This window comes from Perna viridis, chromosome 7 (assembly GCF_037379345.1).
Source record: "Perna viridis isolate PV_CMFRI_1.1 ecotype Kerala chromosome 7, ASM3737934v1, whole genome shotgun sequence".
NCBI lineage: Eukaryota > Metazoa > Mollusca > Bivalvia > Mytilida > Mytilidae > Perna > Perna viridis.
Genome location: NC_142451.1, coordinates 36,712,355 through 36,737,019, shown reverse-complemented (window position 1 = coordinate 36,737,019; position 24,665 = coordinate 36,712,355). Strand labels below are relative to the sequence as shown.

The 24,665-nt window shown below is 32.2% G+C and overlaps 1 protein-coding gene across 5 annotated transcripts; it reads left to right on the top strand.

Moving 5' to 3' along the window:
• The first annotated feature begins 5 nt into the window (after nucleotides 1–5).
• Nucleotides 6–24,345, top strand: LOC148612516 (superkiller complex protein 2-like). 5 transcript variants are annotated; one of them, XM_088594041.1, is made up of 24 exons: nucleotides 6–123; nucleotides 1,147–1,249; nucleotides 1,761–1,878; nucleotides 2,577–2,691; nucleotides 3,088–3,159; nucleotides 3,525–3,727; nucleotides 4,622–4,678; nucleotides 5,984–6,115; nucleotides 7,511–7,656; nucleotides 10,087–10,233; nucleotides 10,931–11,015; nucleotides 11,391–11,497; nucleotides 12,242–12,388; nucleotides 13,196–13,289; nucleotides 13,611–13,823; nucleotides 14,666–14,776; nucleotides 15,057–15,287; nucleotides 15,996–16,271; nucleotides 16,777–17,150; nucleotides 17,819–18,029; nucleotides 19,967–20,077; nucleotides 20,903–21,121; nucleotides 22,279–22,416; nucleotides 24,130–24,345. In XM_088594041.1, the coding sequence occupies exons 2-24, from the start codon at nucleotides 1,149–1,151 to the stop codon at nucleotides 24,328–24,330; spliced, it is 3,609 nt and encodes a 1,202-aa protein (XP_088450167.1). In that variant the 5' UTR covers nucleotides 6–123; nucleotides 1,147–1,148; the 3' UTR covers nucleotides 24,331–24,345. The 5 variants fall into 5 exon arrangements, with proteins under 5 accessions (XP_088450167.1, XP_088450169.1, XP_088450166.1 ...); XM_088594043.1 differs by having other exon boundaries at nucleotides 1,049–1,249; XM_088594040.1 differs by having other exon boundaries at nucleotides 6–141.
• Nucleotides 24,346–24,665: the final 320 nt, after the last annotated feature.

The following is a 24,665-nucleotide window of genomic DNA, read 5'->3' as shown; positions in this document are numbered from 1 at the left end:
AGTCGGATCCGGGCAATTGATGGAGAAAGTGAAAGTTGGCAGATCTGCAATACATGTCGTGTCTTTAAAAAATGCTAATTTAAGCAATTTTCTGAAGTGGTAGCTAATGTGACAATAGAAAAAGTAAACATTTGATTTTAAGTGAGTGCACGCTGTCTTTAAATTTCATCTTGTTAATTTGTCTTGAGCAGTCAGAAATTAACAGAAATCACAAATATGAGCTAAGTCAAGACTTAAAATTTGAGTGGATGTTATATTTGATCAACTTGTCCATCTGTCGGTCATTCTGTTTGTCAAAAATGTTCAATGCAAAAGTCTTCGTTTCCACTGGATTTGAAATTTTATATGTGGCTTGGTATAGATGGGGCATACATTAGACTTTCCTGACCAGTGCTCGATAATTTTTCGTAATATTTTGGCAAAATATTAATGATGTTTTTAATTTCATCACTAACATTTCGTTAAGTTAAAGTAGACAATAGTTCTCTTAATGAGAAGAGAAATTCCAAAAGGCTGTTATGTCCTCACACTTACATATTAAGACAATTACGCTTAAATTATTCATGAACAATGCAAAGTAAAGCACAAACATGGAGTTTTTGCTTATTTCTCCCTCTAGATTAGGCCCTTATACCTTCAGAGGTCACTATGAAGTCTTCAACACCTGTAAGCAAGTACTTAAAATCCCCAACAACAGGAGTAAATCAGTAAAACCAAACAATTGCATTTCCTATGTAATTTTCATGTGATGCTAATTTTAGTGGTCTGTGTACCGTATAGTTGGTAATTTTAGCAGAGTGCTAGTTTTAGGTCATTTCAACAGTAGGTCTAAAAAGGCCAAAATAAATTCTGCATAATATTCACACTGGGCTTATGTACTTAGTGCACCACTTCATCATTCACTAAAACTGGAAACACCAACTTTTTTTGTTTTTGTTCCGAAATTGCCAAATTTTACACAGTCAAAATAAACCACAGTGGCAGATCCAGAGTTTCAGATCTCGGTGATTTAACACATACAATTTTTCAACATTTTTTTTTTTCTAAGGGGCTCCTGGCCACCGGCCGCCCCTGGATCTGCCACTGAACCACTATACAGTAAAAAAGGGAAGTTGATACTGATTTGGATTTTGTATTACCATACAGACATGGCAGAGAAGACAGCAATGGATGAGTGGAAAGAAGAACTTGAAGAATATTTGACCTGTATTGATGACCTGCCGATTAATGATATCAATAGGAGTCAAAAGTAATAATGTTATCATGATGATTTATTATCAATTCCTGTTTTGCTTCATTTTTTTTGTTAGATAATTAAATGGAAAACTTGAATAACTGTGTCAGGAGGTCACTACCTATGTTGTAGATTTAAATAGCCAGTTAATTGACTTGGATAAAGAATTTTGAATTGTTTAGTTTTATTGGTTTGTAGCTGGCCTGTCACCTTTAAAGTTCAACCCTCTGTGCTGACTATATAATTTTGTGTGTTAAATAATGCTCTCCTGTTACTTTTAGTTCATTTATTGTTGTCAGAGGCATCCATTTCCTATGGATACATTTTCTTTAAGTTTTAATATTGTATCTGATAGACCAATTTGCAATTCTACATATTTTTTGGATACTTGTATTAACTAGTATGCATTAAATGATTAATTGAAAGACAAAAATGCAGTGTAACAGATATATTAAAATACATTAGAATTTGAAAGAGAAATAAAAATTATTTATTAAGGACTTATCCCAATCTTAAATATATATAGATTTTGGAAAAGAGAACCATGTCCAGAAAATCTCTACTCTGCTGATGTTTGCCCATGTCAGACTTCCATAGATGTTGTGAGAAATCCTACCACAGGCAAACTTCTGGGATATAAAGAGGTAATAATGTCTCAGACTTTTCGGAAAGGGCGTAGTTCGTCTTTTTGTCCTTGTCCTTCTATCTTATGTTGTTGAATTTGAATAGAAATAAATTGTACATTATATATAGATGTATGTATGTAAGACACACATTGTAATTTAACGAGATGAAAATAACCTTATCTGGTGATTAAGAATTATTATTACTAATTTGAACATGATAAAGATAAATTGTTTTTTTCTTTTAAAAAAAATTGCACAGTGACCACTTTTTTGTTGATGGATCACAAGTTTCAGATTTTCCAAACAATGCAAGGTTTTTCTTGATCTTTTACTACACCATATATAACTAGAATGGATAGGGTGAATATATCAAAGGCACAACAACCTCAATGGAATGAAAAATGTCAGCTCAAGGCCACCCATGGGTCTTCAGTGAATGACGATGAAACCCTCACAACACAGGGCAGGCTGTAGCTGGCCCCAAAACAATATTATACACAGGTACAGTGAAATATAAGTTGCCCCAGTATACTTCAGCAACATAAAAGTAAACTGAAAGTGAAAATGACACAATACATTCAGAGACCAGAAATTCCACACTCAGGACAGGAACAGAAAATGCCACAGGGTTTAGGCAATTTAGCATGATCACAATCCTCCCCAATATGCATGTATGAGGTATGAAAATATGTAAATGAGGCTTTATTTTACTTTAGGAGTATTTAGCCAACATCAGTGAGAATGCCAGGAACTCCTTGTCTCTGAAGCGAAAGCCAGGACCCATACAGCTTGATGTTAGAGGCTCCAGTACAAACAATCCATTCTGGCCTGGTGAGTTTTCTCGTAATGAAATGTACGATATGCAAAAATCCTCTTGATTTAGAAAACAGTTGAATATGGTAGTTTTTCTTGTCATTTAGCAAGTAGTGGTAATTAATATAAATTATATATTTTTTACATTAAAAACAATTATAAAAGCAGGAGACAATGAGCAATTTGTTTTTTTAAGGCATTCAGGTTTTAAGAGATAATTATGCAAATGTAAATGGAATGAAGGATAGTCCTTTGAAATTTAAAAATAAAAGGATCATCAAGAAAAAAAAAACAAGGGTTAAATGTCCTTTCATAAAAATGTTGTACCATCTACTGCCTCATCTGTTACAGGGGACCATTTTTTACAACTTTGCATTGTCCAACTTAAATGCAGGTACATGTATTTGATTTCAGGTGGACTTGAAGAACCAGACATTGATAAGCTTGCAGAAAACACATCATTTGACAGTCTGTTTTCAGAAAAGGGTATTTTACTGACTTATAGTTTACATGTTATTTAAAGTCGTGCTGATTTTATGAAACATGAAAATGTATTTAAATACACGCCATTCCAAAATACATTTACATGAAACTTGAAGTACGTCATAGTGCTTACATACAAAAAGAAAATAAAATGTACAGTTTTGATTTCCTTATTAGGTTTGGGTAGAGAGTCATTTTGGGAGTTCAATTTATTTTGTAACTTGTTGCAATACTGAAATGGCTAAACATCAAATAATATTCAGATCATGAATTACTTGATATAAATGATAACAGTCTAATAAACTTCAATGAAAGTTATTTGAGAATTTTTTTTTCCACTTATATTATTGCTTTTATTTTTCTTGCAGATTTGCTGACAGTAGCTCCAGGTTTAAGCACAGGTATGACCTTTGAAGGGTCAAAGTCCATAGATAATATCAAACAGGACACACCTTTTGCTGAGAAGGCCACACCCACGGTGATAAACCTGACAGATATACTTAGCCAGGACTTTGATGACCTTGGAGACTGGGAAAAGGATGAAGATGAGGCTGAAAAATCAACAGAAAAGGTACAGAATATGATATATTTTTTATTCTTAAATGTTACACAAAAGTAACATTTCTATGTTTTGTTCTTTCACTTGGATCAGATTGTTAATATCCTAACCTTCGACATAAACAAAACATTTATGTTGTTTTTAATGCTTTCTAACAAAAAAGGATGTGGAATATAGATTTGTATCTGTCCAACAATCATATCTCAGATAGTTAAGACTTGTTTTGTCATAATGGAGTTGCATCCTTTAAATATGAGTTTTATAGCTAAAAAGCATCATGATATGAATATGACTGGAACATCCTAAAAAGTGTATTAATACAATGTTTACTTGTTATATATGATATCATTTCTGAAAAATTTGCATGAGGCAATTTTTTATGATATTTGATGCTAGAAAAATGTCCATATTAGGGCTCTGCCAGATAAAGTGGCAGTCCCCTTTAGTGAACTCTCTGTCCATCCATCCAACCATCCATCCATCCGTTACACTCATACTTGGGCTGAAACTTTTTTGTCTTTTGTTGTAGGCATTTGATATTTTGCATGTAGGTAGATCACCTTAAGACGATGTCTCAAGTACCATGGATAGTGGCATATGACCTTAGACTTTGATCTCAAGGTCAAATACTGCGCTTTTTTTGGGGTGACAAATTCAACTTTAAAAACTGTATATGTTTAGTTGCTAAGCTTTTCCCAAATCCATGTCTTATATATGGCTTTACTGCCACAGTGGTGCCAATAAAGATTGGATTCCATCTCAATGATTTTTAGTTTGAATTGTAACATTGTCATTTACAGTACAAATCCTGATGATGTTACACGAACAATGTTTTAAGTGATCAAACTAAACACCTCTATTGAAGATGTTAATAGTACATTATATTGACACATGTTACTTTTACAGGAACAATCAGCACCAATATCAATAGAGGGTGGAGAAAGTGTGGATGAAATGGTTAATGTAAGTTGGTTTAGTGGGAGGCATTTTTGTGGGTGCTAGATGTATAACAGTTTTTTTTCTAAAAGTGAGTTATTCATTTTTATCAGTGTCTAATTTTGAGATTTGAAGATAGAATAATAATTCTTAAATTATGTAGATTAACAGTTATGAAGCACCTATTTTCATGTATCCTGAGACCTCATGAAGAAAGTGATAATTGCTGGTAAAACCCAGGGGAAATTTTCCACTTTACAATTACTTAAACACTACATATGAATCAATGTCATTACTAAGAATTAAATTAGATAGGCAATATATTGTATTTTTCTTTTTGTTAACATTTTTTATTTCATCTGGACAATTTTTTTCATCCTAAACTCATTCATGGGAATGATTTCAAGTTTGGTTCAACATGCTAAGTCTTGTGTGTACAACAAACATACTTCTCCTGTACTGATAGTTTGACTGTTATGAATGTTATGTGAATCATTGTCCTATTGACGTACTACTTGTACATGTAGTTTACTGTTAATCCATACCTGTTAACATTTAGAACAGGTCATGTGGGAGATTCTCCCAGACTGTCACTGTCTCATGTGGGAGATTCTCCCAGACTGTCACTGTCTCATGTGGGAGATTCTCCCAGACTGACACTGTCTCATGTGAGAGTTTCTCCCAGACTGGTACTGTCTCATGTGGAAGATTCTCCCAGACTGACACTGTCTCATATGGGAGATTCTCCCAAACTGACACTGTCTCATGTTGGAGATTCTCCCGGACTGATACTGTCTCATGGCAGATTTTTATTTTAAAGCTTTTGTTTATGTAAAATTCAATTATTTAGTAATTTTCACAAAAACTTATTTTAACCAAAAACCTGCCACAAATCTTACATTTTAATGTGGGAGATTCTAAATTTTTCAATGATTTTTTGAGAGTCTCCCCCTCTTTATGTGGGAGGGTTAACATATTCAGTATCTTTTTTGCTTGAGAAACTGCTTTTCTCTGAAAAAGTTTTGTTATGACTGTCAGTCTAGTACGTAGCTGAATCCACTTAGTGATTAAGTCTTCCCATCCACTTAGTGATTATAAAGTGTTCCCATCCACTTAGTGATTAAGTGTTCCCATCCACTTAGTGATTAAGTGTTCCCATCCACTTAGAGATTAAGTGTTCCCGTCCACTTAGTGATTAAGTGTTCCCATCCAATTAGAGATTAAGTGTTCCCATCCACTTAGTGATTAAGTGTTCCCATTCTAAAATGCATACAATTCTTTCCCTTGAAGATACTCTTGAAATTTCAAGTCTGTCATTTTATATTTATACAGACCTCTGTTCTTTCCAAACCTGTAGAATCAGCACCAGCCAGAACAGAAGTGAAGGAGGAATGGGCTTTCAATGTAGATATTGATCATCCTGTAGATGATTTCTACAAACGGATACCTCAGATGGCTTACAAGGTTGTATTATACTTAAGTATTTACCGTTTAGTTGTAATTTATATTGTAAATTCAGATATTATTGCACACATTTATTATTGCAATTTGATTTGAAGATATCCTACTACCAAATTTTGTGTAGGACTGTTTTTTACTAGATATATCTATAATTACAGATAGATCAGAAATGTGGATAAGTGACTTTCATACCAACCTAGAAAATCTAGAGAACTTACCATTTGAAAAAGTTCAAAACATAATCCTGAAACATATTCTAGGTGTCCATAGTAAAGCTTCAAATATAGGTGTTCATACTGAATTGGGCATACATCCAGCCTCTTTTAGGGCATATTATCTTATGTTTAAATATTACAACAGATTGTTAGACATTGAGAAAAAGGGTGATGGTGGCAACACCCTTTTGAGATCTGCATTTTTAGAAAATAAAAATTTAAAAGCAAGACTGTTGAATTTCTGAAAAGAAAACTTGGACTAACATACGAAAATACATCAGAAGAAGAAATAAAGAAAAAACTTGAATAGTATTACATAAATAAAATTAGAATAAATTTTGAAAATATTAAAGATAAGAAACAAAGAAAACTTTACTTTTATAGCACCATCTATAATACAAGTAATTTTGAACTACAAAATTACCTCAAATTTTCTTTGCCTAGAGTTATAAGAGCAGAACTAACAAAAATCAGAATGAGCGCTCATTCTTTAGAAATAGAAGTCAGTCGTTTCAGAGTTAGAAATAGTAGCCTGCCCGCCACCCCACAACTGGCTATTTTTTGACAGGGCAGGCTAATTTAAGCAAAAATTTATGTAGCCATATAGTAAATATATTGAAAAAATGTATTCAAAACTGGCTAGAATTGAGTGAGTTTCCTACCCTAGTCATTTTAATAAGACACCAAATGACAGACACCTCTGCAAATATTGTAAAACAGAAGTTGAAAATGAAATTCATTTTATTTTGAAATATCCTCAATATGATACACTTAGAGGAGGAACTTTTTTTTACATATTTGAATCAGTTACTGCAGATCTAAAACTCTTCAGGGAATTTTGTTTAATCCAAATAACCATACTACTAATAAATCAATTTGAAAATTTATAAAAGAAGCAAACGAAAAAATGACAGGACAGTACAGACATTTTAAAGCTTGTAATTATGCTTGAAACTTTCATGCAATGACTTTTGTATTCTCATATTACCAATTGTGTTTACTTGGATGTGTTTTTATATCTTATATGTATTGTATGTTTGTTTGTTTATGATATACACCAGAATATGGCAACGTCATCAATAAAGAACTTGAATTTGAAAAATAAAAAAAATAATAATCTTTCATAAGTTTAATTTGTTTAGAAAGCACATTGTAGTACAGCATGAAATTGTCTTTTTTTCAGTGGCCATTTGAGTTAGATGTCTTTCAGAAACAGGCTATACTTCACCTTGAGAACCATGACAGTGTATTTATAGCTGCCCATACCTCAGCGGGGAAAACTGTGGTAGCAGAGTATGCAATAGCTTTATCACTGAAGCACATGACCAGGTACGTCTGAGGGCGTTAATATTGATTGAATGTCAGCTGGGTTACTGAAAGTCAACACAACCTATCTTAACATAATGAGTTTTCAAAAAGTTACATTAACCTGTAAATTTCTGGGTTTTTTTTTGCATTTGCTTGGTCAAACATTTTGTGCTAGGATAAATTTCACAGACTGACAACTGTGATTATATTCCCAAATGTACGATGACACATTTTCATGTGGGTGTTATTTTCGTGGATTATTCTTGATTCCTAATGTAGGGAAAGTTCCCCCTACTAAAGGAAAAATGCATTACATATTATTTTGTTCAGCCTTAGTATTTCAGTGTTTTTATTATTGCAAAAAATGCAACAGTGCTGTAACCATAATACAGTGAAACTTCTCCAAACCGGCCACCTCTTGGACTAGAAGAAATGGTCAGTGTATAGGGGTGGCCAGTTTTGTGAAAAATAACAATGCATTCTAAGAGCTGTTTCTATTAATGAGTTCAATAACCCTACACCTTGTCAGTTTGTTGGTCGAGACATGTTTAATGCCAGTTCAAAACTTTTGGCATTTTATTACAATTCAAAGCTTGCATCATTTGTAAATGATTTGATTTTACAAACGGTACTGCCGACAAAATAATGTTCACGGTTTTGAAAGAATGTGTATTAAAGATCAAAGGGCTGTTGATGGTAATTAATTATTTGTATTGTTTTCATAAATTACCTATTAACAAAGTGTAATAATTTCGCCCCTATGTTGTTTTGGCTTGGGTACAAGTCACATTAATTGACAGTTAAAAGATCGTAAAGATCGTACTATTAAATGACCCCGGTTGCCTGACGTGTGTACACACCAATTTAGGTAGTACAATACAGTTAGGTCATTTCTGAAAATTTTGTCTCATTTTGTTGAAATAAAGCTGTTTTGAGGCAGTCCACACAGAAATTTCTAGTGTTTTGTCATAAAAAAAGTGCATATTTTCTAAATCCTTGGTGTGTGGAGGTTCAAGTCATTTATAAGTAATTTAGTGATTATCCTTATAAAATTCAGTAGCCATGGTAACATACTGAAAAAAATATTATTGAGTTTTAGTACAAATCAGGGGTGCCTTTCCAAAACTAACAGCCAAATACAACGTTTTATAAAATATCAGGCACTTAGACACTACCACAGGATGAAAGCATGCATAGAGTAGGTGGAAAAAAAGTAAAAATAATAAGACCCTTTTCAATTCATTCCTCACAATTTTAGTCCAAAAAGTTCGTGCGAAATAAGGTATTTTGAAAATCAGCCATCTGATGCTGAGGAGGAAATTTAATTCAGCAGGGGACTGAAACATTCTGGATACCATTTTTCATTTAAATTACACCTGTTTACCATAACATATATTACATCTGTCTATGTATAAATTTAATCAATATATCCACCAAATTTCAACTTTTAATTTTAAGTTCTACAAAATTTGACCACGGTAACTTGGTGTGCGAAACAGTACGCCTTAAAGTAACTGTATAGTGCACCCTTTACAGCCAACCAGTGACAAAATGTAATGTCTGGATTAAATTTGTTGTTAAAACTACTGTACCCTTCAATTATCATCTGTCCACTGATGAAATGCAAACCAGTCAGTGAATGAATTATTAATTACGTAATATATCATAATCATTTACAGTTTTGTTGACGCATCTATTACAGGTGAACAATAACCAGACGGCCGAAATTAAGAGGTTGTTTTTATTTGAAATATGTAACTATAATTGTGAAAGACCGGCCAATGTACGGTTTTAGGAGGTGGCCGGTCTATTGAAGACAAAACACACAGGTTTTAATGTATATCGGCCGGGACTTATGAAAACGGCCAGTTTGGAGGGAAGACCGGTTTGGAGAAGTTTCACTGTATTTAGAACTCACGTTTTCATCTTAAAATGTGTTTTGGTAAAAAAATAACATAATCACAGTAATACAATGTAAATTCATGCAACACTTTCTAAATTTACAAAAGAATGTATATTCTTAATGTGCTAAGTTAAGATAGACATGGTTGTAATAAAAGGTGAAAAAACAATATCTTGCAACACTGAAACATTGGCCTTGGCAACTTGTATGGTGAGCATTCCTCAGTTTTGTAGACGGAAACATTTGTCGATCTGCTTTTGTCATATCAATGGTATAAAGGAAAGGAAAATGAAAACAGGAGAATCAGAATTCTCCAGTTGGTGTCACATCACAGGTAAATAAGAGGAAAAACTGTATTTTGCATACTGTGTCCTGTGTCCTGTGAAAGTACTTTTGTTTGTGACTAACTACACAAAAAGTTGGTACATGTACTCCATGAAGTTAGTCCTTTCACAGTAGTAAGAAAAATTAAGTTGCTTGCAAAAGCTGAGTTCACAGCTGAAATTCAATAATGTTCATTTAGTCCAATATTTCATTTTTCTCACCAGGACAATTTACACCTCTCCTATTAAAGCCTTGTCCAACCAGAAGTACAGAGATTTCAAACAGACATTTGGAGATGTAGGTTTAATCACAGGAGATGTACAAATCCATCAGGAGAGTGCCTGTCTTATAATGACTACAGAGATTCTCAGGTTGGTCTTTATTCAAACTCTGTCATGACAATAAATATCAGTCTTGCAAATATGTCACAGGTAGGTCTGTCTACTCATTAACTGGAGTACCACTCCATATATGTCCCCAACACATCTACTGATTAGCTGGAGTTCCACTCTGCATATGTATCCAGCACATCAACTGATTAGCTGGATTACCACTCCACATATGTCTTTGGTAGGTCTACTCGTTTACTGGAGTACCACTCCACATATCTCACCTGTAGGTCTACTCTTTAACTGGAGTACCACTTCACATATGTCACCAGCACAATTACATATGTCACAGACACATCTTGTGTAAACTGGAGTACCACTACATATATGTCACCAACACAACTGCACATGTCACAGACACATCTAGTATAAACTGGAGTACCACTTCACATATGTCACCAGCACATATATTTTTAGCTGGAGTCCCACTTCACATAGGAATCAGCAGAGGTTATCATGTCTATTTTTCATGCCTTCTTTTAACCTGATAGATTTATCACTATACAGTTTAACTAAAATATTTTACTTTTCATGTTTATAGTTCCTATGAAAATAGCATAAAACATCATCTATATTGTCATGTATACCATATGACATGTAATTGACAAAATAAAAAGAAAAAGGCATGAGAACATACATGTACATGTACATTATTTATAACACTTTAGTTTAATTGTAGGTCCATGTTATACAATGGTTCTGATGTGATTAGAGATTTAGAGTGGGTTATCTTTGATGAAGTTCATTACATCAATGATGCTGAGGTTAGTCACAAGTCAAAAACTCTGTAGTTTATATTAAAAAACGGTACTGTTTTTGTGTAGAGGTAGAAATAATAAAAGGTATTGAAGGAATTTTGAAAACCCTACTATCTGTTTGATATAACCAGACCTTTGATTTTCTTCCCCTGTAAAAGGAATTCCACTTTTTACCATGTAAAATTAGAACTGTATGGCACTACTTATTGAACAAAATGATTAATGAAATTTTAGGAACTTGTTAGGAAGTTGGATACTGGACTTTGAAATTGACTTTTGAAAGAAGGTGTTACAATTTATAATAATCTTTAATACATGTTATTAGACAAAGGATTTGTGGATGATTCACTAGCATTTTAACTTTTTGTTATTTTGTAACAGAGAGGAGTAGTGTGGGAGGAGGTACTGATCATGTTACCTCAACATGTCAGTATTATATTACTCAGCGCTACAGTCCCAAATACATTGGAGTTTGCAGACTGGATTGGGTAAGTAACCAAATTATCTCATCATTAGGGAAGTAAATTGTAGATAAAATGTCTGTAAGACAATCACACAAGCAGTCATATACTTGGCTCTTATTGGACCCAATAAAAAAGTTTATATAGTCGTACAAAACAAATTCACACAGATCAATGTGAACAAATATGTTACAGTTTAATTGATATGGTCTAGAGCAAATTTTAATATTAAATCAGAACACTATGACACACAAGTGAGAAAATGAAAGAGGTGATTGTCACATTAAGAAAACATTGTCAACCGAGGAAATACTTTGCATGACATGGAAAAGTGTGAGTTATTTCATTCAATTAACTGAATATTGCAATAAACAATCACAAAATTATCATAACAATTGTTTTTTTCTACACTATATTTCAAAGAAAGATAAAATTAATTCAAATTGGTCATTTTTTTTTCTCAAGATTATTACACATGAACTGATATGAAAATACCCATTTTATAGATCGCAAAATAATTGTGCTGCAAGTTTCATCTATTCTAATCAAATTACATGTAATCAGACTTTTGGATGATTAATGGTTACTTGAAAAAATTTAATCAATTACAGCTGATTAATGACTACAATTACAATCACCCTATCTCTGTCATCAACATGACAGAAAGATAAAATAAAATAAAAAGTCAGTTTCTTTATTTTAAAAAATGTAGCACTTAACTTCAAGCAATTGATAACTATTGAAAACCTATGCAAACCTTCATTATTTTAGGAGAACTAAGAGGAAGAAGATCTATGTGATCAGTACACTAAAGAGACCTGTGCCGTTAGAACATTATCTGTATACAGGAAATAGTGCAAAGACAAGCAAAGAATTGTTCCTTATTCTAGATCACAAGAAACAGTTCCAGATGCCTGGGTAAGTTAAAGAATTGATAAAAACAGAAACTTTTAGGGAAACAATAGTTAACTTCTCATGTAAAAATCTTCTCTAAAAAAAAACCAAATGTTTTATCTTCCTATCGGATAATTTTCATATTTTGCGTAGAATTTTATGATTTCTACGTAAGATGTTGTAAATGTTCTGTTCATCTTAAGTTAATTCTGCAGTTAATCTTGTGGTTTCTTCATATGTGAAACCTGTCTAAACTGAACCCCTCTTGGACTATAGAATGTGTTTGGTTTAGACAGGTGTTTGGTTTATCAATGGTCAAAATGCATTTAAACTGATATGAAAAGATTTCAATAAGTGTCTTGTTTTTATTTATGGGTTTTATTGTATAAAAAATCACAATTAGACATTTTAATAATAGAAAAAAGTGACAAAACCTTGCTATTTTACAGATTTTTCTATAGTGAACTTTGCTTAATGTAATTGCATGTACATTTTGTATCTTTCCATAAATACATGTATTACTACTTTTTGATTTAATACCTTATAAGTGGTCATTCTCCAGGTGATTAAATTTTCAATATATATTCACAGTCAAAACTGGAATGCAAAAATTGAATGTCAGAAATATTTATGAAGATGAAATTGAGTTTTTCATCTTTGTCTTTTTCATTGAACTGATTGTCTGCTGCGAAAATTACATTATGCAAAAAAAAACCTCACCCAGGTTTTGAAGAAAAATATAAAATTTTCCACCCATGCAAATAAACCATTAATATAGTAGTAACAGTACCATATTGTTCTGATAATTTGGTATTCATCTTGATTACATAGATATAACAAAGCAGTGGATGCAAAGAAGGAAAGAGCCAGCAAATCTTCTCAGAACTTTGGACCTAAAGGCCAAAGGGGTGGTCATCCTAGTCAGGTATGGTAATTATTAATCTATCTTTCCCACTTAGGTGGAGGACATATTATTTTTTTCTTGTTCTTCTGTCTTTCCATTACAGAGTTTTTCAGCAAACTATTCTAGAAATACTTAACAGAATTCTATGAAACTTGGTAGGTTGTAAGAAAACCATGTACTTGTAGTATGAAATTTTGATCACCTAAAATTGTGAGAATAATACCCCTTTGAAAAAAGTTTCTGGGGATGAGGGAGTATATTTTTGCAGGTAAACAACCAATTAAATAATTATCCTTATCAGATTGTGTTAAATTTTGAATTTGTGGTCTATTATTGTTTCAGGACAAAAATATATGGATTTCAATAATAGACATGCTAAGAAAGAAGGACAAATTGCCAGTTGTGTCTTTTGTTTTCTCCAAAAAGAGAATAGAGGAAGTTGCGAACAACCTTGGTAGTCTTGATCTCACAGACCAAAAGGAGAAAAGTGAAATACATATCTTCTTTCATAAATCTATAAATAGACTGAAGGGGACTGATCAGAATCTTCCACAAGTAAGTAGTCTTGGGTCAAACACAGTGTGGTTGGGTTAGGTTTTATGAAAATATATCAAGTAAGTTAGAAAAATGGGACATTATATTTTAGCACATTGATCTTAAGTTTGAAGGCAAACTAAATCATGATACATTAGGCAAATCACAAGTGATGTGCTCAAATGAATTAAAAATTCATTTAAATATAGCAAAATAATTGTAATACCACACAAATTAAATATACTCAAATGTAATGCAACCTATAAATATTCGAATGGTAATTAAAAGAATATTTTCCAAGGATTAAGACTTAAAACAGGGAATATAGACAGACACAACAAAGAACTTGAAATAACTTAAATAAACACTTAAAGAAACAAAGTTACATGAAAACGAGCAACTGGACCTTCACTAAAAACTGGGAGCATGGAGCAGGTGTACCTATAGGATAGGCATCCTCTGCTTTAATAATTAGAAACATCTGCCAAGTTGCTAATCAAAAAATATTTGTTTCTAATAAGTGTTTCTATTTGTTATGCATCAATTTTTGAAAGATCTACATTATTCAGATGAAATTTTAAGATAGAAGTTGAGTATTTAGTATATAGTCTCTAGCTCTTTAATGCCATATGCCTAATTTCTGGTTGACATATTCAAGATATACATGTAGGCAGATAAATGAATCAACAACCTTTGTTATTTGAGCAGGTGTCTCACTCTGTACATGAATATTCGTGAAAAATGTTTAATTTATATTGAATAGATTTTCAAATTAAGCTCTTGCACAAAAATCCTTCAGCATTATTATTACCGATATTTCAAGAATTTGAAAATATCTACATCTTTATTTATTTTATCTTCAGATTACTCAAATGGAAGATTTATTAAAGAGAGGCCTAGGTGTACATCATAGTGGTATACTCCCCATATTGAAAGAGGTTGTAGAAATGTTATTCCAGAAAGGTTTGGTTAAGGTAGATTATTTATACTTTAATTTCTTTTAAGATACTGATACAGTGAAATGCGTCTAAACTTACCCTCAGTAAACAGAAAACCTGTCTAAACCAGACAGTTTTACAGATTGCATAACTACAATAGGATTTTCCAAGGAGGAGTTTTAAGTTCAATTTGATGTAACTAATGCAATGTAAGGGCAGGTGTTTTTAGTTTTTCATTGGGTAAAATTTCATTTTTAATCTACTATGAGATTAAAACAATTTGTAGCATAGTTCACGGATCTACAAATTCTTTTAGGTTTTGTTTGCCACTGAGACATTTGCCATGGGTGTTAACATGCCCGCCAGAACTGTTGTTTTTGACAGTATTCGTAAACATGATGGAACTGGTTTTCGTGACCTCCTTCCTGGAGAGTACATTCAAATGGCAGGTCGTGCTGGAAGACGTGGACTTGATACAACTGGCACAGTTATTATTCTGTGTAAAGGGGATATTCCTATGGTTGCTGATCTACATAAAATGATGCTTGTAAGTTGAAATACCATAATGTAACTGCATACCATAATATGACTTTTTGTTTAGATTAAAAATGGCACAATCTTCTTTCCTCAATCAAAAAGGACAATCTAAATATCTATAAATATTTCCCAACACAATAGCAGAATCAAATTGCACAATACCAAACTATTAATTGAAAAAGACACACACGTCTTAAAAATAGTTTTGTTTTTCCACAAATTTCTCCTTGTTTGAATCTTTAGTATTTCTATTGTCTTAGCCCATATTTCATATTTGTGAATGACAAATCTTTTTCTTAATTTCTCCTTCAGGTAGGTGTAGTTCAAATTATTTCTCTGCTGGAGATAGTAAAATTTGAATTTTTTTTATTCAACCTGTATTGAGCACAGTAAAACATTTTACAATTGAGAGTGCTGATATACCAGTACTTTAAATTAGGTCTTGCTGAATGGGAAAAATGTTTCTCCAATTCTTTGCTGGTAATTAGAAGTGCACATGGCTTTTTAAGCACTGGGAGGTGATTAAGTTTCTGTTAGAGTTTTCTGCTACAGATTTCATGGGAAAAACTGATTCTCCTTAGGCCTACATGTATTCTTGTTTTGAATCGTTCCTCCACTCTCTATGGTAAAATTAAGATTTAAACGCTCTCACTAAAGCTGGCAATTTTAAAATCTATTTATAACCATTTTATCAGAATTTCATTTCTTTAATGTACAGGGAAAGCCTACTAAGTTAGAATCACAGTTCAGACTGACTTATTCCATGATACTTAATCTACTGAGAGTTGAACAACTTAGGGTTGAAGACATGATAAAAAGAAGTTTCTCAGAGTTTCATTCCCAAAAAGACAAAGCCAAACATAAGGAAGCTATGGACAACCTACATAAAGAAATAGCCACTGTTAAAGATATAGAATGTTATATGTGTTCTATCGACCTTGAGACATACTACCAGGAATGTAAAGATTACCAAGAACTAAAGAAAAAATTACAGGTAAGGCCATTTAAATTAAGTGTTATTCTCAGTAACAATCAGACAATGTGTGAATCATGGTGGAACATAATCACAAACTGCATTTTGCCAATTTTGAACAATGAAGTATATATTGTAAGCAGGATTCAGCCAGGAGCATGGTGTGTGCCCAATTCTTTCTTGTATAGAAAAAAAGCAAGGTTTTTTTTTAATTATACTTACAAAAAATTACTTTTTATGCGTCCCAACCTAGAATCCTGAATTTGATTTTAACCCCATTTCATGAAAATATTGTACTTTGGAAATACTTTTATTCATGGTTAAGTACCATCTTTTGTGGTTTAGGGAGAAAAGTCAATTCGTAGATTCCTAAATTTGTAGATCTGACGACTCCACCATACAAATGAATGAAAATTCCCTTTTAGTTGGGAACCAAGTTTCATGGTTTATCGAACTCAATAAAACCACAATATTTGGCACCCCATAAACAATATGTTCATCATAATATTTTTATCTTTTTTTGTAGGGAGTAGTATTATCACATCCAGCTGCCATTAAATCTCTCACAGCTGGTCGAGTCATTGTCATCAATGACAATCTACGCAAAAATGTTGTTGCTGTTGTGCTGAATTCTTCGGTTGGAACAAACAATGAAAAAATGTTTACATGTTTAGCAATCTGTGAAAAAGGGGGAGTAACTCTCTCCAAGGAAGAATTGACTAAAAGTACAAAGGTGACTCCTATGCTAGGCTATTCATTATTTATACCTGAAGGCCCTTGTGGCCATGAAGTTGTGCAAGTCAAAGTTGAAAATGTCAGTGTTGTTACAACAAAGACAATTCGCGTTGATGCAGATAAGATTATAAACGACTGCAAGAAGAGACAACAACCTAGATTTAAGTAAGTTGTATTCATCTTCAAATAGAAAAGGAGTTTTAAAAAATGCAGTTTTGAAAAACCATTCATGCAAGACTTTCTTATACAACTGTCAGTTGATTCTATTTCTTAGTTATCCAATCCCCTATAAGGAATATCATTTTTAAAGGAGAGAAATTATTATATTTGAACAGTTTACCTACTTAAAATAGTGACAGTAAAATTGATTTTCAATACTATTCACCGCTAATTCATCTGGGAAAATTAATAACCACAAATATTTTCATTTGACAATATCCAAAGAAAGTCGTATGTTTACAGTTACTGACATTTATACTACATGTATTGGTTCCCAATGACTGTATTTCATTTATTTTGTTTTTTTTTTGGTTTGTTATTTGTCTTTTCTGCAGTTATTAAAATTATTAGTTCACGGCCTTCAATAGAAGGATTCAGATTTTCATATGACTTTTTCTCCTAATCGTAAACCTGTCTTATCTGAACACCGTAAAATCTGAAAACCTGTCTAAACTGGACTCTTTTTGAAGTCCCTTCACATCATTTTTTTTATTGTATTTTTAACCTTAGTAAATTGAACGCCAGTCCAACAATTTTTTCAAGTCCAGTTTAGACAGGTTTCATTGAATTTTCTCCGTATATTATACTTGTAAATCTCTTTAATTATCATACAGAGATGACCCTCCTGGACAGAGTGTTTCCATAGCAACACAGGAACTATTACGCCTTACAGAGACAAATTCTGAGGGTTTAGCAGGCCTAGATCCTGTTAAAGATCTACATATACGTGATATAGAACTAGTAGAGCAGTTTAGGTCCTTACAGTCTACTGAACAGGTCTTCAAACAGTTCCAGTGTATCAACTGTCCCAGATTTCAAGAGCATGTGAGTTTTTTATACCCTTACAAACAAGGTAACAAGGTTAAGGAATAATATTGTAGATTCAGATAAATCTTTATTTTCTATTTTTCACCTTGGCCTCATTACCACTAGACGTAGGTTTTAGTTTGTGGTGCCATAAAATCTGAAGACTTTATTTGGAGTTCGAATTGAAATGATGAATGTGATCACACTTCAGTTTGTTTTTGTAAGGTATTTCTGTTTTTGGAGGTGGGGGCTGGGGGGGGGGTGGGGGGGTCAGACCCAGGCTTGGGAGTTGAGACTTGGTAAACAGATCTTTCTCACAAACCTTTTTGAACATGTTGAGCTCATATGCTGGTTATGTTATTGCTTTTGTATATCAATTTTGAGAGACTGAGTTATGATATGGTCTCACTAACCACTTCCGGGTCAAATGGCCACCCCCACTATGTAGTACCAAAAACACACTGAACCTAGACATATGCATTGTAAGTGCATTATTTGTGTGTATTATGATTAAAAGTAGTCAAAATAAAGCTGAGAATGTGTACTTTAAAATCATATATGTAATTAACTACAAAAGTGTATGAATATTGTTTACATGTGTGAGTAATTTGCCTCCATGCTGTCAGTTAGCAGAACAGGTAAAAATGTGGATTTTCAGTATTATTTATTCAAATAAATTTTTGAAGAATTTCTACTATCATTGTACCATTAGCATAATGATTTTGGAAGCCTTATTTTCCAAGCTTCGCAACGGTATGCAGCTTTAAGATGTCATTTGTCCCGGGAATTCACAGTGAGACTTTGAAAATTACTTTTTTAACATGTAAAGTAATGGAAACGTTAGAAGTGGTTAGTGAGACCATAAATTAAATTATGGCATATTTCAGAGAAATGTATAATTTGAGGAAAATTGCCTTTCCTGGTCATTGTTTCCATTTTCCCATAAAATCAGTATAGTGATATTGGTAATCTGGCTATCTTTTAAGAGGTGCATTGTGCAAGGTATTTTAAAAAACAACATAGCAACAAGATTTTTATCAGTAACAGTGACTCATAACTTGACGTCATCCATGAAATACACAACGTCACTGCTTGGGATATTCAAAGTACTCAAATAGTCACACAGCACAGACTTAGAATCACACAGTAATGAAATAGGTATGATATAAATTGTTGAAATCTGTTCTTTTTTCATAATGATAAATGATATTTACTATTACAACTTCTTGAATTATCATAGGTATCAATTTGGTGTGACAAGTTAGTTAAAATTGTAATTTTTTAGTAATTTAGAGAAAATATCACTGAGGGGCATGATATAAAAATGACCATTTCTTTGTAGTCCTATGTCTGATTTTGATAGTTTTGGTCTTATTAGACTCACTATACCACAAGCTTTCATAAAATGTAAAAAAAGAAAAACATAAAAACTCATAAAATGTTTTTAAAGTCTCACTAACCACTTCCGGGTCAAATGGCCACCCCCACTATGTAGTACCAAAAACACACTGAACCTAGACATATGCATTGTAAGTGCATTGTTTGTGTGTATTATGATTAAAAGTAGTCAAAATAAAGCTGAGAATGTGTACTTTAAAATCATATATGTAATTAACTACAAAAGTGTATGAATATTGTTTACATGTGTGAGTAATTTGCCTCCATGCTGTCAGTTAGCAGAACAGGTAAAAATGTGGATTTTCAGTATTATTTATTCAAGTAAATTTTGTGAAGAATTTCTACTATCATCGTACCATTAGCATAATGATTTTGGAAGCCTTATTTTCCAAGCTTCGCAACGGTATGCAGCTTTAAGATGTCATTTGTCCCGGGAATTCACAGTGAGACTTTGAAAATTACTTTTTTAACATGTAAAGTAATGGAAACGTTAGAAGTGGTTAGTGAGACCTGTATTGAAGTTTACATTTTATTATCTCCCCTTTTCTCAAAATTAGTTTAAAGAACACAGTCATCACATGGAGTTGAAGAGTAAATACAGACATTTAAAATTCTTACTATCAGATGAAAGTTTGATGTTACTGCCAGAATACCAGCAGAGAGTGGAGGTAACAATTTATTTTTTTTTCATTTGTAGGACCAAATATTGAGAAATTACAGTTGATAGGGCATATATCCTATTTTGCCGAGTTGTTGATGTATGAATTTGAAGTACCATTCTGTGTAAGAATCATTTTTCTCAATTTGGTCTTTTTTGCCTCAAACATATACAGATACATTTAGAAAACAACTGAAAAGCTAATAAATTTATCATGAAGCATTGGTTACTGCTTATATAAGGAAAAAATTTCCCACCATTTTTTCCATATTGCATTTCAACTAAATTTGACCTATGAATATCATAAAAAGACAAACTTTACAAACACTTTGACATTAATGTCTTAATGTTAAAAGGTATAAATACTTGGATAATGCAATAAATCTCTCTTTATTTTTTCTTCATGTGCCACATCTCATACATATTTTGCCTGATTCTTAGATGGAGAAGTACTTAATATTGCTTGCATTATTCGGGAAGTCTGGGTGGTAGAAATATTTCAATTTGCATGTGGTCATTCCATTGAAATTTTGTATGTCCAGAGGTGAATGTTATGTTTTTGATACATACATATAATATTTATTTGTGACAAGTGGTAAACCTCAAAATACATATAACAAATTGAGAGAAAGGAAATTATACAGCTTATTAAACTTTTCTAAACAGTCATACAAAAATGTAGATAAAGTCTGTGGTACCTTAATCATAGGAATGGCACCAGACCAGTCTGACTATTAATGGTTATTTAGCAAAGTTAAGAAAGCATTTTTGAGCAAGTCTTTAGTGGTCACAAATGTTTAACTACATATAATTTTATGTTTGTTGTTTTATTAAGGTTCTGAAATCACTTCACTATGTAGATGAGCATAATGCTGTACAGTTGAAAGGCCGTGTGGCATGTGAAATCAGTACACATGAACTAATGATTACCGAGTTAGTGTTTGAAAATGCTCTGACGGATTTACATCCAACTGAAATTGCTGCTTTGTTGTCCTGTGTAGTGTTTGAACAAAAGAGGGCAAGTGAACCAAAGCTGATTGATACACTTGTACAAGTAAGTCATAATTCATGCAATTTATTGGTCTATGTTACACAAAGAATCATGGGCAGCAAAGTAAGTTGTATGGGTTATATGAAATATATTTGTTAGTTACCCTCTTTTAGAATGTATGCACTCGTTTTTGTAATATTGTATAATTTTTAATTATAGTTCATAAGCATGATGAAGAAACAAATCAGGAGTAAAAGTTGATGTTTATATTGCAGGACCCAAAGAAATACAAATCTTGGGGTATTTTATACTATTATGAACATGAATAATGCAATCTAGCATTACTTAATTTTGAATTTGATTAATATTTTTAATAAATGCATGCAATAGTTTTGAAATTTACTAATTTTTCACATACTTTGAAAATAATTCATTTGCTTTTACTTGAGTCATGTAGTACCCCTAGATTTAAGTCTCTGAATGACCTGGTGAGATCATTTTTGTATTAATTATGTCTTAAGGCCATTCGAAATGTTTGTATTATATCCCCACTCATTTAAAATCACATGAGGCATGAAAAGTAGAAAAAAAATATATTCATATTATTTAGTTTAAACTTTAGAATAATAAAGAATGAAATAAATCAACAATATAAAGTTCAGAGTTTGAAATCATGTTTATTGATGTTAAATTTCTGAATTTCTTTAATATTTTTGTGTATATGTTATACATTTCTTAGAATAAAAGTTTAAATTATATTAAAATTTTGTTGTATTTTTACTACTTTTTAATAATTCAATTTTATTATATTCTTACACATTTTTAAAAATCTTTTTTTTCCATATAAAAAAGATATAAAATAATAAAACTTCACTAATTAATTTCAACGGTTAAATATTTATCAAAACATTTTAATTGTTATAAAAACAAATATTGTTATAATATAAACATCTATTGAAATTTTTTTGTTGGCATTCAAGGAATAGGTAACATACAAAATGTTGGCATTCGAGGAAGACACCAATTAGAATCACCCTGTCTCTCAGTCTGAATTTTTTGTCACAATTATCTTGCTCTCAATGTATATATACCTAGCATGACAATGTCTGAGACTTCCTGTTGGTGTGGTAATCAAAATGAATAAAGAGAGGAAGAGACCAAGAATTTTTTTTAGTTGCCATATCAAACTAGATAATTAGAATACTTATAACCATTTTCAGGGTAAAGAGAAGATACTAAGCATAGCTAGGAAGATAGACAGTTTACAGAGACAGTTTGGTATACAGACAGCTATAGAATATGAGGAAGAATTCAAGTTTAATTTAATGGAAGTGGTGTTTGAATGGGCTAGAGGAATGGTAAGTTACAAGGCAAATTCATTCTTCAGGTGGTAAAAAGGGATGACAAATAATTAACAGTGGTTTTTTATATAAGAGGAAAACTGATTGTACATACTGAATATTACATACTGAATAAAATCTGTATCACATGCCATATCAACTCCAGACTCCTATATCTCCCCACAGGCCATCTGCCTTAGGGGGTGATATAGGTTGATACCATATGTGATACAGAATTTTACATGTCTTGTTCATTATATCATATATTTTAACTTAACTTTACAGTAAGTTGAAATAGACCATTTCCAATTTCAATACAAATTTAGATAGGCTAGTGAGTAATTTAAATAGCTCTCTAGGTAAAAATTTGCCCTACATTATACCAATGTGTCCTACTTAACTACTTCAGAACACATGTGTGATCTTTTGGACACTATATTTAAACCTCTAAAGGTCAACTTAATGCAACTCACCAAGGCCATTTAGATCATTCTTGAATTTTCTATACTGGTACATTTTTAAGTATACATTTTGGGGCAACTTAAATACATAGTCACTGTAAACCAAAAAAAAAAATAAAAATAAAAATGATACTAGTATTTACAATCATTATACAAACATTTCTTAAACATTTTTCTTTACTGTTTTATACTATGAAGGTCCTAAGAAGGACTGGTGCATGCATTTATATTGCAAGTTGAAAACATGGCCATGAATGTTATCATTACTGTAAGCTCCTAAAACTACTTCAGCTAGAAAGAATCTCAGTTTAACAATGTATGAGCATCATTTTTTTAAAAGAAGTTTCAACAGTTAAGTTAAGTAATTGAAATAAAAATAGGCTTGGTCTATAAATATTTTAATATAATGAACAGTTTGTTTGTTGTTGGGGTTTAACGTCCGAGCAGCAATATTTCAGCTATATTCCGACGAAATATAATGAACAGTGTTATCCAATCAGACACAAGTAAATCACTTTTATATATAGAGCACAAGCTACCCAAACACACTGCTGGATGGCAAATATAGAGGTTAAGATCATCATAATAGACAGCTATTCAAACTTAAAAGGCAGTATCCAAACGATCACACAGGTGTTCTGAAGTAATTAAGTAGTGTAAGGTAGGGCAGATTTTTACCTAGAGAGCTATTTAAATTACTCACTAGCCTTCCTAAATTTGTATTAAAACTGGAACTGGACTTTTGCAATTAGCTGTAAGTGTGTTCCAGTAGGTAAACAATACAGGACTAGGGTGTGACAAGGGACCGATATAGGATTCCAACAATCAACAACCAAAATATAATATAATAATACAATATGTATTTTAACTGATTGTTGTATCATTTATACCTTTCTTATTTTTACTACAGTCAAAAAGTAGCAAGGCAGAAAAAATACATAATTACTGGTTTGGCTTTTTTTGTTTTGTTTTTTTTACTTATTTTTTCCCATTCATGTTTTTTTTGGGGGGTAGGGGGGTCAGCATTTATGGTAACCTAATTTCATTTACAGAAAGAGGTTTCCCTAATCAGGAAAGAATTGCTGTAATGAGAGGTTTTCCAAAAATAGTCAATTAGCAATTTATTTTATTTTTTATTTATTTAAGTTTTATAATATGCATTGAGAGATTTAATGAATGCTTTTATCGGTTACTTAAGTACATATTGGATTTAATCAATTGCTTAAGGATATAACCAGTTTTCTTACTACTCCTTTTTTTCCTGCATCAGCCTTTTTCAGAGATTACAGCTTTAACAGATGTTCAGGAAGGTATAATTGTCAGGTGTATCCAGAGACTTAATGAGACATTACATGATGTAAGAAATGCTGCTAGAATTATAGGCGACCCGGTCCTCTACCAGAAAATGGAGGATGCTTCATCTATGGTGAAAAGGGACATTGTTTTTGCTGCCTCATTGTATACTCAATAAAAATTGGAAACTGCAGTTGTCATTTAAAGTACCAAAATAGTTTAGTCCTGCCAACATGGGTTTTTGTGATATAAACTCTTGTCTGTGGTTAATAACTCAGAAGAAGTAAAAACTAAGCCATTAAAATGTGTGTTTAAAGCAGTTACATTCATTTATGTGATCATCATATTCAAGACTTATTATAACCCACACAAAAAAGTCGCAACAGAGTTTCATGAAACTTTTTTATGTAGTAGGGGCACAATATGATCCTATTTGAACCAAGTTCCCCTAAATGCACTACTAACATATGTGCATGTTTGTACCAAAACTGGCAATAATTCATTTATTTACAA